The sequence below is a fragment of the Chiloscyllium plagiosum genome, unplaced genomic scaffold (assembly GCF_037043375.1).
Source record: "Chiloscyllium plagiosum isolate Xiang-an unplaced genomic scaffold, Cpla_swu_hap1 HiC_scaffold_5, whole genome shotgun sequence".
Lineage (NCBI taxonomy): Eukaryota > Metazoa > Chordata > Chondrichthyes > Orectolobiformes > Hemiscylliidae > Chiloscyllium > Chiloscyllium plagiosum.
In genome coordinates, this window is record NW_028270143.1 from 136,773,711 (window position 1) to 136,789,777 (window position 16,067).

General features: G+C 64.3%; 1 protein-coding gene across 1 annotated transcript in view; it reads right to left on the minus strand.

Moving 5' to 3' along the window:
- The window catches only part of LOC122550360 (uncharacterized), a 192,501-nt gene that overhangs the window by 53,495 nt on the left and 122,939 nt on the right, over positions 1–16,067 (minus strand). Inside the window, exons 6-7 of the mRNA XM_087987777.1 lie at positions 12,411–12,503; positions 11,393–11,497 (exon numbers count right to left, since the gene is read on the minus strand). Of these exons, the coding sequence (XP_087843903.1) occupies positions 11,393–11,497; positions 12,411–12,503 (198 nt within the window). The remainder of the gene's footprint in view (positions 1–11,392; positions 11,498–12,410; positions 12,504–16,067) is intronic.

The following is a 16,067-nucleotide window of genomic DNA, read 5'->3' on the forward strand; positions in this document are numbered from 1 at the left end:
CCCCTCTCCCACACTCACCCCCCACCCCACATCCTCCCCCCACACTCATCCCCCACCCCCACACCCCTCTCCCCACACACAACCCCACCCCCACACCCTCCCCCCACACTCACCCCCCACACCCACACACCTCCACCCACACTCACCCCACCCCCACCCCACACCTCATCCCCCCACACTCATCCACCACCCCCACACCCCTCCCCCACACTCACCCCCCACCCCCTCACCCCTCCCCCCACACTCACCCCCACACCCTCCCCCACACTCACCTCCCACCCCCACACCCCTCCCCCCACACTCACACCCACACCCATACCCTCCCCCACACTCACCCCCACCCCCACACCCTCCCCCCACACTCACCCCCACCCCCACACCCCTCCCCCCACACTCACCCCCACACCCTCCCCCACACTCATCCCCCACCCCCACACCCTCCCCCCACACTCACCCCCACACTCACCCCCCACCCCCACACCCTCCCCCCACAATCACCCCCCACCCCCACACCCTCCCCCCACACCAACCCCCCACCCACACACTCACCCCCCACACTCACCCCCCACACTCACCCCCCCACCCCCACACTCACCCCCCACACTCACCCCACACCCCTACACTCACACCCCACAATACCCCCCACCCCCACACCCTCCCCCCACACTCACCCCCACCCCCACACACCTTGCCCCACACTCACCCCCCACCCACACACTCACCCCCCACACCCCACACCCCTCCCCCACACTCACCCCCCACACACCCACACCCCTCCCCCCACACTCACCCCCCACCCCCACACCCTGCCCCCACACTCACCCCCCACACCCACTCCCCTCCCCCACACTCACCCCCACCCCCCACACCCCTCCACCCACACTCAACTCCCACCCCCACACTCACCTCCCACACCCTCACCCCATCCCCCACACTCACCCCCCACCCCCCCACACTCCTCCCCCCACACTCTCCCCCTACCCCCACACCCTTCCCCCACACTCACCCCCCACACCCACCCCCCTCCCCCACACTCACCCCCTACCCCCCACACCCCTCCCCCCACACTCACCCCCCACCCCCACACTCTCCCACCACACCCCCACCCCATCCCCCACACTCACCCCCCACCCCCACACTCACACCCCACCCCCCCACCCCCACACCCCTCCCCCACACTCACCTCCCACACCCACACCTCTCCCCCCACCCCCACACACTCACCCACACTCACCCCCCACACCCCTCCCCCCACACTCACCCCCCACCCCCACACGCTCACCCACACTCACCCCCCACATCCCTCCCCCCACACTCACCCCCCGCACCCCACACCCCTCCCCCCACACTCACCCCCCACCCCCACACTCACACCCCACCCCCCCATCCCCACACCACTCCCCCCACACTCACCCCCCACCCCCACACCCTCCCCCACACTCACACCCCACCCCCACCCCCTCTCCCCACACTCACCCCCCGCCCCCACACCCTCCCCAACACTCACACCCCAACCCCACACTCACCCCCCACCCCCCCACCCCCACACCCCTCCCCCCACACTCACACCCACACCCTCCCCCCACACTCACCCCCCATCCCCACACCCCTCGCCCCACACTCACCACCCACACCCACACCCTCCCCCACACTCACCCCCCACCCCCACACCCACCCCCCACACTCACCCACCACCCACACACCCCTCCCCCCACACTCACCCCCCACCCCCACCCCCACACGCCTCCCCCACACTCACCCCCCACTCCCACACCCCTCCCCCCACACTCACCCCCACCCCCACACCCCTCCCCCCACACTCACTCCCCAACGCCACACCCTCCCCCCACACTCACTCCTACCCCCACACCCCTCCCTCCACACTCACCCCCCACACCCACACCTTCCCCCACACTCACCCCCCACACTCACCCCCCACCCCCACACCCCGCCCCCCACACTCACCCCCACCCCCACACCCTCCCCCACACTCACCCCCCACCCCCACACCCTTCTCCCACACTCACCCCCCACCCCCACACCCCTCCCCCCACACTCACCCCCCACCCCACCCCCACATTCATCCCCCACCCCCACACCCCTCCCCCCACACTCACCGCCCGCACCCACCCCATCCCCCACACTCACCCCCCGCACCCACACCCTCCCCCACACTCACCCCCCACCCACACACCCTCCCCCACACTCACCCCCCACCCCCACACCCCTCCCCCACACTCACCCCCCACCCCCTCCCCCACACTCACCCCCCACACCCCTCTGCCCACACTCACCCTCCACCCCCACGCCCTCCCCCCACACTCACCCCCCACACTCACCCCCCACCCCCACACCCTCCCCCCACAATAACCCCCGCCCCCACACCCCTCCCACACTCACCCCCCACCCCCACACTCACCCCCCACACTCACCCCCCCACCCCCACACCCTCCCCCACACTCACCCCCCACCCCCACACCCCTCCCCCACACTCACACCCCACTCCCACACCCTCACCACACACTCACCCCCACCCCCACACCCCTCCCCCACACTCACCCCCCACCCCCACACTCACCCCCCACACTCACCACCACACACTCACCCCTCCCCCACACTCACCCCCCACCCCCCACACCCTTCCCCCCACACTCACCCCCACCCCCACACCCTCCCCCACACTCATCCCCCACACCCACCCCCCTCCCCCACACTCACCCCACACCCCTCACCCCACACTCACCCCCCACCCCCACACTCACCCTCCACACTCACCCCCCACACCCACACCTTCCCCCACACTCACCCCCCACACTCACCCCCCACCCCCACACCCCGCCCCCCACACTCACCCCCACCCCCACACCCTCCCCCACACTCACCCCCCATCCCCACACCCTTCTCCCACACTCACCCCCCACCCCCACACCCCTCCCCCCACACTCACCCCCACCCCCACACGCCTCCCCCCACACTCACTCCCCAACGCCACACCCTCCCCCCACACTCACCCCTACCCCCACACCCCTCCCTCCACACTCACCCCCCACACCCACACCTTCCCCACACTCACCCCCCACACTCACCCCCCACCCCCACACCCCGCCCCCCACACTCACCCCACCCCCACACCCTCCCCACACTCACCCCCCCAACCCCCACACCCTTCTCCCACACTCACCCCCCACCCCCACACCCCTCCCCCCACACTCACCCCCCACCCCACCCCCACATTCATCCCCCACCCCACACCCCTCCCCCCACACTCACCGCCCGCACCCACACCATCCCCCACACTCACCCCCCGCACCCACACCCTCCCCCACACTCACCCCCCACCCACACACCCTCCCCAACACTCACCCCCCACCCCCACACCCCTCCCCCACACTCACCCCCCACCCCCACCCCCTTCCCCCACACTCACCCCCCACACCCCTCCGCCCACACTCACCCTCCACCCCACGCCCTCCCCCCACACTCACCCCCCACACTCACCCCCCACCCCCACACCCTCCCCCCACAATAACCCCTGCCCCCACACCCCTCCCACACTCACCCCCCACCCCCACACTCACCCCCCACACTCACCCCCCCACCCCACACCCTCCCCCACACTCACCCCCCACCCCCACACCCCTCCCCCACACTCACACCCCACTCCCACACCCTCACCCCACACTCACCCCCACCCCCACACCCCTCCCCCCACACTCACCCCCCACCCCCACACTCACCCCCCACACTCACCCCCACACACTCACCCCTCCCCCACACTCACCCCCCACCCCCCTACACCCTTCCCCCCACACTCACCCCCCACCCCCACACCCTCCCCCACACTCATCCCCCACACCCACCCCCTCCCCCACACTCACCCCACACCCCCCACACCCCTCCCCCCACACCCACCCCCCACCCCCACACTCACCCCCCACACTCACCCCCCACACTCACCCCCCCACCCCCACACCCTCCCCCACCCCACACCCTCCCCCACACTCACCCCCACCCCCACACCCCTCCCACCACACTCACCCCCCACCCCCACACTCACCCCCCACACCACCCCCACCCCCACACCCTCCCCCACACTCATCCCCCACACCCACCCCCCTCCCCCACACCCTCCCCCACACTCACCCCCCACCCCCACACCCTCCCCCACACTCACCCCCCACCCCCACACCCCGCCACCACACTCACACCCCACTCCCACACCCTCACCCCACACTCACCCCCACCCCCACACCCTCCCCCACACTCATCCCCCACACCCCACACCCCTCCCCCACACTCACCCCCCACCCCCCACAGCCCTCCACCACACTCACACCCCACTCCCACACCCTCACCCCACACTCACCCCCCACCCCCACACCCCTCCACCACACTCACCCCCCACCCCCACACCCCTCCACCACACTCACACCCCACTCCCACACCCTCACCCCACACTCACCCCCACCCCCACACCCCTCCCCCCACACTCACCCCCCACCCCCACACTCACCCCCCACACTCACCCCCACACACTCATCCCTCCCCCACACTCACCCCCCACCCCCCACACCCTTCCCCCACACTCACCCCCACCCCCACACCCTCCCCCACACTCATCCCCCACACCCACCCCCCTCCCCCACACTCACCCCACACCCACCACACCCCTCCCCCCACACTCACCCCCACCCCCACACTCACCCCCCACACCCCCACCCCATCCCCCACACTCACCCCCATCCCCACACTAACCCCCCACCCCCCCACCTCCACACCCCTCCCCCCACACTCACCCCCCACACCCACACCCCTCCCCCCACACTCACCCCCCCACCACATCACCCCTCGTCCCACACTCACCCCCCACCCCCACACCCCTCCCCCCACACTCACCCCCCAACCCCACACCCCTCCCCCCACACTCAACCCTCACCCCCACACCCCTCCCCCACACTCACCCCCACATCCAAACCCCATTCCCCCACACTCACCCCCCACACCCAAACCCCATTCCCCCACACTCACCCCCCACACTCACCCCCCACACCCAACCCCATCCCCCACACTCACCCCCCACCCACACACCCTCCTCCACACTCACCCCCCACCCCCACACCCCTCCCCCACACTCACCCCCCACCCCCACCCCCTCCCCCCACACTCAACCCCCACCCCCACACCCCTCCCCCCACACTCCCACCCCCCACACCCCTCCCCCCACACTCACCCTCCACCCCCACGCCCTTCCCCCAAACTCACCCCCCACACTCACCCTCCACCCCCACACCCTCCCCCCACAATAACCCCCGCCCCCACACCCCTCCCACACTCACCCCCACCCCCACACTCACCCCCCACACTCACGCCCCCACCCCCACACGCACCCCACACCCCCACGCTCACACCCACAATACCCCCCACTCCCACACCCTCACCCCACACTCACCCCCACCCCCACACCCCTCCCCCCACACTCACCCCCACCCCCACACTCACCCCCCACACTCACCCCCACACACTCACCCCTCCCCCACACTCACCCCCCACACCCCACACCCTTCCCCCACACTCACCCCCACCCCCACACCCTCCCCCACACTCATCCCCCACACCCACCCCCCTCCCCCACACTCACCCCCCACCCCCCACACCCCTCCCCCCACACTCCCCCCCCGCCCCCACACTCACCCCCCACACTCCCACCCCATCCCCCACACTCACCCCCCACCCCCACACTCACCGCCCACCCCCCCACCTCCACACCCCTCCCCCCACACTCACCCCCCCACCACATCACCCCTCACCCCACACTCACCCCCACCCCCACACCCCTCCCCCCACACTCACCCCCCAACCCCACACCCCTCCCCCCACACTCACCACACCCCCCCCACCCCTCCCCCCACACTCACCCCCCACACCCCAACCCCAACCCCAACCCCCACACCACAACCCCAACCCCAACCCCACACCCCTCCCCCCACACTCACCCCCCACCCCCACACCCCTACCCCACACTCACCCTCCAACCCCACACCCCTCCCCCCACACTCAACCCCCACCCCCACACCCCTCCCCCCACACTCACCCCCACACCCAAACCCCATTCCCCCACACTCACCCCCCACACTCACCCCCCACACCCCAACCCCTTCCCCCACACTCACCCTCCACACCCCAACCCCATCCCCCACACTCACCCCCCACACCCAAACCCCATCCCCCACACTCACCCCCCACACTCACCCCCCACACCCCAACCCCATCCCCCATACCCCAACCCCAACCCCCACACTCCCCCCCCACACCCCAACCCCACCCCCCACACTCACCCCCCACATCCCAACCCCTCTCCCCACAGTCACTCCGCACATCCCAACCCCATCCCCCACACTCACCCCCCACGACCCCACCCCATCCCCCACACTCACCCGCCACCCCCACACTCACCCGCCACCCCCACACTCACCCCCCCATCCCCCCACCCCCACACCCCTCCCCCCACACTCACCCCCACCTCCACACCCCTCCCCCCACACTCACCCCCCACACCCACACCCCTCGCCCCACACTCACCCCCCCACATCCCTCCCCCCACACTCACCCCCCACCCCCCACACCCCTCCCCCCACACTCACCCACCCATCCCCCCACCCCCACACGCCTCCCCCCACACTCACCCCCCACGTCCACACCCCTCCCCCCACACTCACCCCCCACACCCACACCCCTCGCCCCACACTCACCCCCCCTTCCCCCCACCCCCCCACATCCCTCCCCCCACACTCACCCCCCACCCCCACACCCCTCCCCCCACACTCACCCCCCACCCCACACCTCTCCCCCCACACTCACCCCCCACCCCCCACACCTCTCCCCCCACACTCACCCCCCACCCCCCACACCCCTCCCCCACACTCACCCCCCACCCCCCACACCCCTCCCCCCACACTCACCACCCACCCCCCCACCCCTCCCCCCACACAGCACCCACACCCCAACCCCAACCCCCCACACCACAACCCCAACCCCACACCCCTCCCCCCACACTCACCCCCCACACCCCAACCCCATCCCCCACACTCACCCCCCACACCCCAAACCCTCCCCCCACACTCACCCCACACACCCCTCCCCCCACACTCACCCCCTACACTCACCGCCCACCCCCACACCCCTCCCCCCAAACTCACCCCCCTCACCCCAACCCCTCCCCCCACACTCACCCCCCACACCCATACCCCTCGCCCCACACTCACCCCCCCATCCCCCCACACCCCCACATCCCTCCCCCCCACACTCACCCCCCACCCCCACACCCCTCCCCCCACACTCACCCCCCACCCCCACACCCCTCCCCCCACACTCACCCCCCACCCCCCACACCCCTCCCCCACACTCACCCCCCACCCCCCACACCCCTCCCCCCACACTCACCACCCCCCCCACCCCTCCCCCCACACAGCCCCCACACCCCAACCCCAACCCCCACACCACAACCCCAACCCCACACCCCTCCCCCCACACTCACCCCCCACACCCCAACCCCATCCCCCACACTCACCCCCCACACCCCAACCCCTCCCCCCACACTCACCCCACACACCCCTCCCCCCACACTCACCCCCCACACCCCAACCCCTCCCCCCACACCCAACCCCCACACTCACCCCCCAAACCCCATCCCCTCCCCCCACACTCACCCCCTACACTCACCCCACCCCACACCCCTCCCCCCACACTCACCCCCCACACCCCAACCCCCACACCCCTCCCCCACACTCACCCCCTACACTCACCGCCCACCCCCACACCCCTCCCCCCACACTCACCCCCCACACCCCAACCCCTTCCCCCACACGCTCCCCCCCACACTCCCCTCCACACTCCCCACACACTCCCCCCACACACTCCACCCCCACACTCCACCCCCACACTCCCCCCCACACTCCCCCCACACTTCCCCCCACTCTCCCCCCACACTACCCCCACACTACCCCCCAAACTCCACCCGCACAATTCCCCCCACTCTCCCCCCACACTACCCCCCACACTCTCCCCACACACTCCCCCCACTCCCTCCCCCCCACACTCCCCTCACACACTCCCCCACACTCCCCCCCACACTACACCCCACACACTTCACCCCCACACTCCCCACACTCTCCCCCCACACTCCCCCCACATTCCCCCACACTCTCCCCCACACTCTCCCCCCACACTCCCGCCACACTCCCCCCACATTCACCCCACATTCCCCCACACTCCCCCCCACACTACCCCCCACACTCTCCCCCACACTACCCCCCACACTATCCCCCACACTCGCCGCCACACTCCCCCCCACACTCCCCCACACACTCCCCCACACACTCCACCCCACACTCCCCCCCACACTCCGCCCCACACTCCCCCCGCACTCCCTCCACAATCCCTCCACAATTCCCCACACACTCCCCCCGCACCACCCCCACACCCCCCACACTCCCCCCCCCCACACTCCCACCACACTCCCCCCACATTCCCCCACACCCTCCCCCATACTCCCCCCCCACACTCCCCCCACACTCCCCCCGCACTCCCTCCACAATCCCTCCACAATCCCCCCCACACTCCCCCCGCACTCCCCCCCACACCACCCCCACACCACCCCCACACCCCCCCATACACTCCCCCCACACTCCTCACACACTCTCCCTACACTCCCCCCTACATTCCCCCACACACTCCCCCCACACACAACCCCACACTCCCCCCCACATTCCCCACACACACACACCCACACTCCCCCACACACACACCTCCACACTCACCCCACACACTCCCCCTCCACATTCTCCCCACACTCCCCCCACACTCCCACCACACTCTCCCCCCACACTCCCACCACACTCTCCCCCCACACTCCCTCACACTCTCCCCCCCACACTCCACCACACTCTCCCCCCCCACACTCTCCCCCCCACATTCCCCACACTCTCCCCCCCACACTCTCCCCCGCACATTCCCCCACACTCTCCCCCCCACACTCCCCCACACTCTCCCTCCCACACTCCCCCCCCATGCTCCCCCCACACTCCCCCCCACACTCCCCCCCACCCTCCCCTACACTCCCCCCACACTTCCCCCACCCTCCCCCCCACACTCCCACCACACTCTCCCCCCCACACTCTCCCCCCCACACTCCCCCCTACACTCCCCCCCCACACACCCCCCCCACACACCCCCCCCCCACACTCCCACCACACTCTCCCCCCCACACTCTCCCCTCACACTCCCCCCTACACTCCCCCCCACCCACACTCCCCCCCTCACACACCCCCCCACACACTCCACCCACACTCACCACCCCCCCCCACCCCTCCCCCCACACAGCCCCCACACCCCAACCCCAACCCCCACACCACAACCCCAACCCACACCCCTCCCCCCACACTCACCCCCCACACCCCAACCCCATCCCCCACACTCACCCCCCACACCCCAACCCCTCCCCCCACACTCACCCCACACACCCCTCCCCCCACACTCACCCCCCACACCCCAACCCCTCCCCCCACACCCAACCCCCACACTCACCCCCCAAACCCCATCCCCTCCCCCCACACTCACCCCCTACACTCACCCCACCCCACACCCCTCCCCCCACACTCACCCCCCACACCCCAACCCCCACACCCCTCCCCCACACTCACCCCCTACACTCACCGCCCACCCCCACACCCCTCCCCCCACACTCACCCCCCACACCCCAACCCCTTCCCCCACACGCTCCCCCCACACTCCCCTCCACACTCCCCACACACTCCCCCCACACACTCCACCCCCACACTCCACCCCCACACTCCCCCCCACACTCCCCCCACACTTCCCCCCACTCTCCCCCCACACTACCCCCACACTACCCCCCAAACTCCACCCGCACAATTCCCCCCACTCTCCCCCCACACTACCCCCCACACTCTCCCCACACACTCCCCCCACTCCCTCCCCCCCACACTCCCCTCACACACTCCCCCACACTCCCCCCCACACTACACCCCACACACTTCACCCCCACACTCCCCACACTCTCCCCCCACACTCCCCCCACATTCCCCCACACTCTCCCCCACACTCTCCCCCCACACTCCCGCCACACTCCCCCCACATTCACCCCACATTCCCCCACACTCCCCCCCACACTACCCCCCACACTCTCCCCCACACTACCCCCCACACTATCCCCCACACTCGCCGCCACACTCCCCCCCACACTCCCCCACACACTCCCCCACACACTCCACCCCACACTCCCCCCCACACTCCGCCCCACACTCCCCCCGCACTCCCTCCACAATCCCTCCACAATTCCCCACACACTCCCCCCGCACCACCCCCACACCCCCCACACTCCCCCCCCCACACTCCCACCACACTCCCCCCACATTCCCCCACACCCTCCCCCATACTCCCCCCCCACACTCCCCCCACACTCCCCCCGCACTCCCTCCACAATCCCTCCACAATCCCCCCCACACTCCCCCCGCACTCCCCCCCACACCACCCCCACACCACCCCCACACCCCCCCATACACTCCCTCCACACTCCTCACACACTCTCCCCACACTCCCCCCTACATTCCCCCACACACTCCCCCCACACACAACCCCACACTCCCCCCCACATTCCCCACACACACACACCCACACTCCCCCACACACACACCTCCACACTCACCCCACACACTCCCCCTCCACATTCTCCCCACACTCCCCCCACACTCCCACCACACTCTCCCCCCACACTCCCACCACACTCTCCCCCCACACTCCCTCACACTCTCCCCCCCACACTCCACCACACTCTCCCCCCCCACACTCTCCCCCCCACATTCCCCACACTCTCCCCCCCACACTCTCCCCCGCACATTCCCCCACACTCTCCCCCCCACACTCCCCCACACTCTCCCTCCCACACTCCCCCCCCATGCTCCCCCCACACTCCCCCCCACACTCCCCCCCACCCTCCCCCTACACTCCCCCCACACTTCCCCCACCCTCCCCCCCACACTCCCACCACACTCTCCCCCCCACACTCTCCCCCCCACACTCCCCCCTACACTCCCCCCCCCACACACCCCCCCCACACACCCCCCCCCCACACTCCCACCACACTCTCCCCCCCACACTCTCCCCCCCACACTCCCCCCTACACTCCCCCCCACCCACACTCCCCCCCTCACACACCCCCCCACACACTCCCACCACACTCTCCCCCCCACACTCTCCCCCCCACACTCACCCCTAAACTCCCCCCCACCCACACTCCCCCCCCACACTCCCCCCCCATCCCTTGAAGGTGACTGTGTGGGTGATGTATTTGGTTGTTGTGAACGATGTCACTTACAGCTGTTGTGACCCCCATCTCTTTGCTGCCCCTTGGAAGGACTCTCTCGAGCCAGGTCTCCACCGCCCTGATCCTCTGTGTGTATTTCATCGTTTTTGGCTGAATCTGGAACAAAATACTTTGTGAGTACTGGGTTGGTGTGAACGCACTGTTTAAATGAGGAGAGTTGGTCTGTAATTACTCCTGGAAGGTGCTGCCTCCTGAATTCATTCGTAACTTTCCCAGAACCTCAGACAGCTCATTGGTGAGCCCCTAATCTCCAGGAGAATTCCAGCCTCCTAGTGGTTCCGAGGAGGCTGATGGTATTGATGCCTGGGAGCAGTGGGTTGTCCTGTGGGGAAAGGTTGGATTGTTGATCCTGGAGAACAGTGAGCTGTGGGCAGCCTGTATCACAGCCACCCTGGTTCCCTCACCCTCTTCCTCACTCTCACCCAGAGAGGAGGCTGGAATTGCTCTCACCACCTTCATTCTGAGCCACAGCATGGCCCCTAAAGGCTTCTTTTCCTGCCCCATACCATTCACCCCGATGGTGTCCACCAGGAGAACATAGGAACAGCAGATGCTGGAGATCAGAGTCTTCATCAACCTTCATTCCTGATACGTCGGACTCTCCTGCTCCTCGGATGCTGCCTGACCTACTGTGCTTTTCCAGCAGCATTCGCTGGATCCTGGTGGTGTCCCCAAGGACCAACCCTTAGGTGCCTCCTTGTGCCACCAACAGCTCCCTGGGCCCTGGCATCTGGAAGTCCCTCAGCCAACCTCTCCCCTCCCCCCCCCCCCCTTGTACCTGTGATAGGGGATAGGCTGAGGGTACCACACAGTTCCCTGCTTTATGATCGATTCCATAATCTCCTTTTAAGGCTGCCCAAGGATAGCAGGAGTGACCCAGTCTCAAGTCTGTTTGATAAACCTCCCGTTAAACAGCTTGAGATGATTGTTTATACAGCCCTTATAACAGAATCATCGTTTGTTGTTCTGGGGGAGGGGGGTGGGGGGGGTCCTACTCTGGTATCATCACCTCATAGTGAGCGACCAGATTGCCTATCAGTCGAAGAATCCCATCAGGGTTTCCAGAGAGAATCTCTTTGATGCTGACATTGCCCAGGTTTACCTGCAGGGAGACAAAGAGGAAATAATCTTTTATAATTCTCCGCCTTTCTGTTTCTCTTCACATCTACTCACACTGTACCGTGTCTGTATTGTGTTTACACACACGCACACACTCACACATGCACACACTCACACATGCACATACATGCACACACATATGCACACGCACGCACACATACATACATACATGCACACACACACGCACACACACACGCACATGCACACACACACACGCGTACACACACGTACACACGCACACATACACACACATGCACACACGCACACACACACATGCACACATGCACGCACATGCTCACACACACATACACACACACACACACGTGCACGCACACGCACACGCACACACACACACACACACACACGCACACACACACACACACACACGCACACACACACACACACACACACACGCACACACACACACACACACACACAGCTTGTCTGAATCATCTTGTAGGAAAAAGTGAAGAAGGGCTTATGCCCGAAACGTTGATTCTCCTGTTCCCTGGATGCTGCCTGACCTGCTGCGCTTTTCCAGCAACACATTTTCAGCTCTGAATCATCTTGTAGGTTTGGTAATTAGGAAGGCAAATAGAATATTGTCCTTCATTGCTAGAGAGATTCAAGATTAAAAACAGGGAAGTTATGCTGCAGCTGTACAAGGTGCTGGTGAGGCCACACCTGGGGTACTGTGTACAGATTTGGTCTCCTTACTTGAGAAAGGATGCACTGGCACTGGAGGGGGTGCAGAGGAGGTTCACTCGGTTGATTCCAGAGTTGAGGGGATTGGTTTATGAGGAGAGACTGAGTAGACTGGGATTATATTGATTGGAATTTAGACGAATTAGGAGGGATCTCATCGAAACATATAAAATTATGAAAGGAATGGATAAAACAGAGGTAGAGAGGATGTTTCCATTGGCAGGTGAAACTAGGACAAGAGGATACAGCCTCCAAATTAGAGGGAGTAGATTTAGGACTGAACTGAGAAGGAACGTCTTCACCCAGAGGGTTGTGAATTGATGGAATTCCCTGCCCAGGGAAGTGGTTGACACTACTCCAGGAAATGTTTTTAAAGCTAAGGTAGATATTTTTTGAACGTTAAAGGAACTAAAGGATACAGTGAGAGGATGGGTAAGTGGGGCTGAGGCCACAAACAGATCAGCCATGATCCTATTGAATGGGGGAGCAGGCTCGAGGGGCCAGACGGCCTACTCCTGCTCCGAGTTCCTAGGTCCTTGTCTCCTCCTCAGAGCTCACAATCCTGCCCCATTTTAGGACTCCAGCAAACTTGGAAATGTTGCACCTGGTTTTCTCCTCCAGGTCACTTGCACACAAGTGTGATCCTCACAGAATCTACACGGTTCCTTTCCTGGAAAAAGACCTTTTTATTCCCATTCGCTGTTCCCTGTCTGTCCAACAATTCCCAATCCTCAAATCATAGGGAGCTGATGGCCTAATGGTATCAACAGTGGCCCGTTAACCCAGAGACCCAGCTCATGGTCTGAGGAGCTGGGGCTGAATTCCCCACCCACCTCCCCCATCCATGGCAGATGGTGACATTTCAATTTTAAAAAAGTTTGTAATTAAGAGTCTAAGGGTGACCATGAATTCATTGTCAATTGTTGGGAAAAGGCCATCCTTACCTGGTCTGGCCTGTCTGTGAACTCCAGACCCACAGCAACATGGCTGACTCTGAACTACCTCCTGGGTAATTAGGGATGGACAATAAATGCTGACCAAGCCAGAGATCCTTTGTAACATCCTTAAATAGAGGTGAGGTGCTGGAGGACTGGAAGGTTGCTCACGTTGTCCCCCTGTACAAGAAGGGTAGTAGGGATATTCCGGGTAACTACAGACCCGTGAGCCTGACGTCAGTGATGGGAAAGTTGCTGGAGAAGGTACTGAGGGATAAAATGTCTTTATATTTGGAAAAGAATGGGCTTATCAGTGATAGGCAACATGGTTTTGTGCGGGGGAGATCGTGCCTTACCAACTTAATAGAGTTCATTGAGGAAGTGACCAAATTGAAAGATGAAGGAAGGACTGTTGATGTCATATACATGGACTTTAGTAAGGTGTTTGATAAGGTTCCCCGTTGTAGACTAATGGAGAAAGTGAAGTCACATGGTGTGCAGGGTGTTCTAGCAGGTGGATAAAGAACTGGTTGAGCAACAGGAGACAGAGAGTAGTGGTTGAAGGGAGTTTCTCCAAATGGAGAAAGGTGACCAGTGGTGTCCCACAGGGGTCAGTGCTGGGGCCACCGTTGTTAGTGATAGACATCAATGATCTGGAAGAGGACACTGTTGGTATGATCAGTAAGTTTGCAGATGACACAAAGATTGGTGGAGTAGCAGAAAGCATAAGGGGCTGTCAGAGAATACGGGAGGATATAGATAGACTGGACAGTTGGGCGGGAAGGTGGCAGATGGAGTTCAATCCAGACAAATGTGAGGTGATGCATTTTGGGAAGTCTAATTCTCGAGCGAATTATACAATGAATGGAAGAGCCTTGGGAAAAGTTGATGGGCAGAGAGATCTGGGAGTGCAGGTCCATTGTACCCTGAAGGTTGCTGCACAGGTGGATAGAGTGGTCAGGAAGGCATATGGTATGCTTGCCTTCATCGGACGGGGTATTGAGTATAAGAGCTGGCAGGTCATGTTAAAATTGTATAAGACATTGGTTCAGCTACATTTAGAATACTGTGTACAGTTCTGGTCGCCACATTACCAAAAGGATGTGGACGCTTTGGAGAGGGTGCAGAGAAGGTTTACGTGGATGTTGTCTGGTATGGAAGGTGCTAGCTATGAAGAGAGGTTGAGTAGGTTAGGTTTGTTTTCATTAGAAAAAAGGAGATTGAGGGGGCACCTGATTGAGGTTTACAAAACCATGAAGGGTATAGACAGGGTGGATAGAGACAAGCTTTTTCCCAGGGTGAAGGATTCAATAACGAGAGGTCACGCTTTCAAGGTGAGAGGTGGGCAGTTTAAGGGGGATACACGTGGCAAGTTCTTCACACAGAGGGTGGTGGGTGTTTGGAACACGTTGCCAGCAGAGGTGGTAGAGGCAGGCACGGTCGATTCATTTAAGATGTGTCTGGACAGATGCATGAGAAGGTGGGGAGCAGAGGGTTACAGATGCTTAGGAATTGGACGACAGGTTTAGACAGTGGATTTGGATCAGCTCAGGCTTGGAGGGCCAAAGGGCCTGTTCTTGGGCTGTACATTTTCTTTGTTCTTTGTAATTCCTACAGTGTAGAAACAGGCCATTTGGCCCAACTAGTCCACACCAACCCTCTAAAGAGTATCCTCCCCAGACCCATTCCCCTAACTAATATATCTAACTTATCCATCCTGGTACACTGTGGACCATTTACAATGGCCAATTCACCTGACCTGCACATCTTTGGGCTGTGGGAGGAAACCCACGCAGACACAGGGGAGAATGTGCAAACTCGACACAGACAGTCACCGAAGGCTGGAATCCAACCTGGGTCCCTGACGCTGTGAGGCAGCAGTGTTAACCACTGAGCCACCGTGCCGC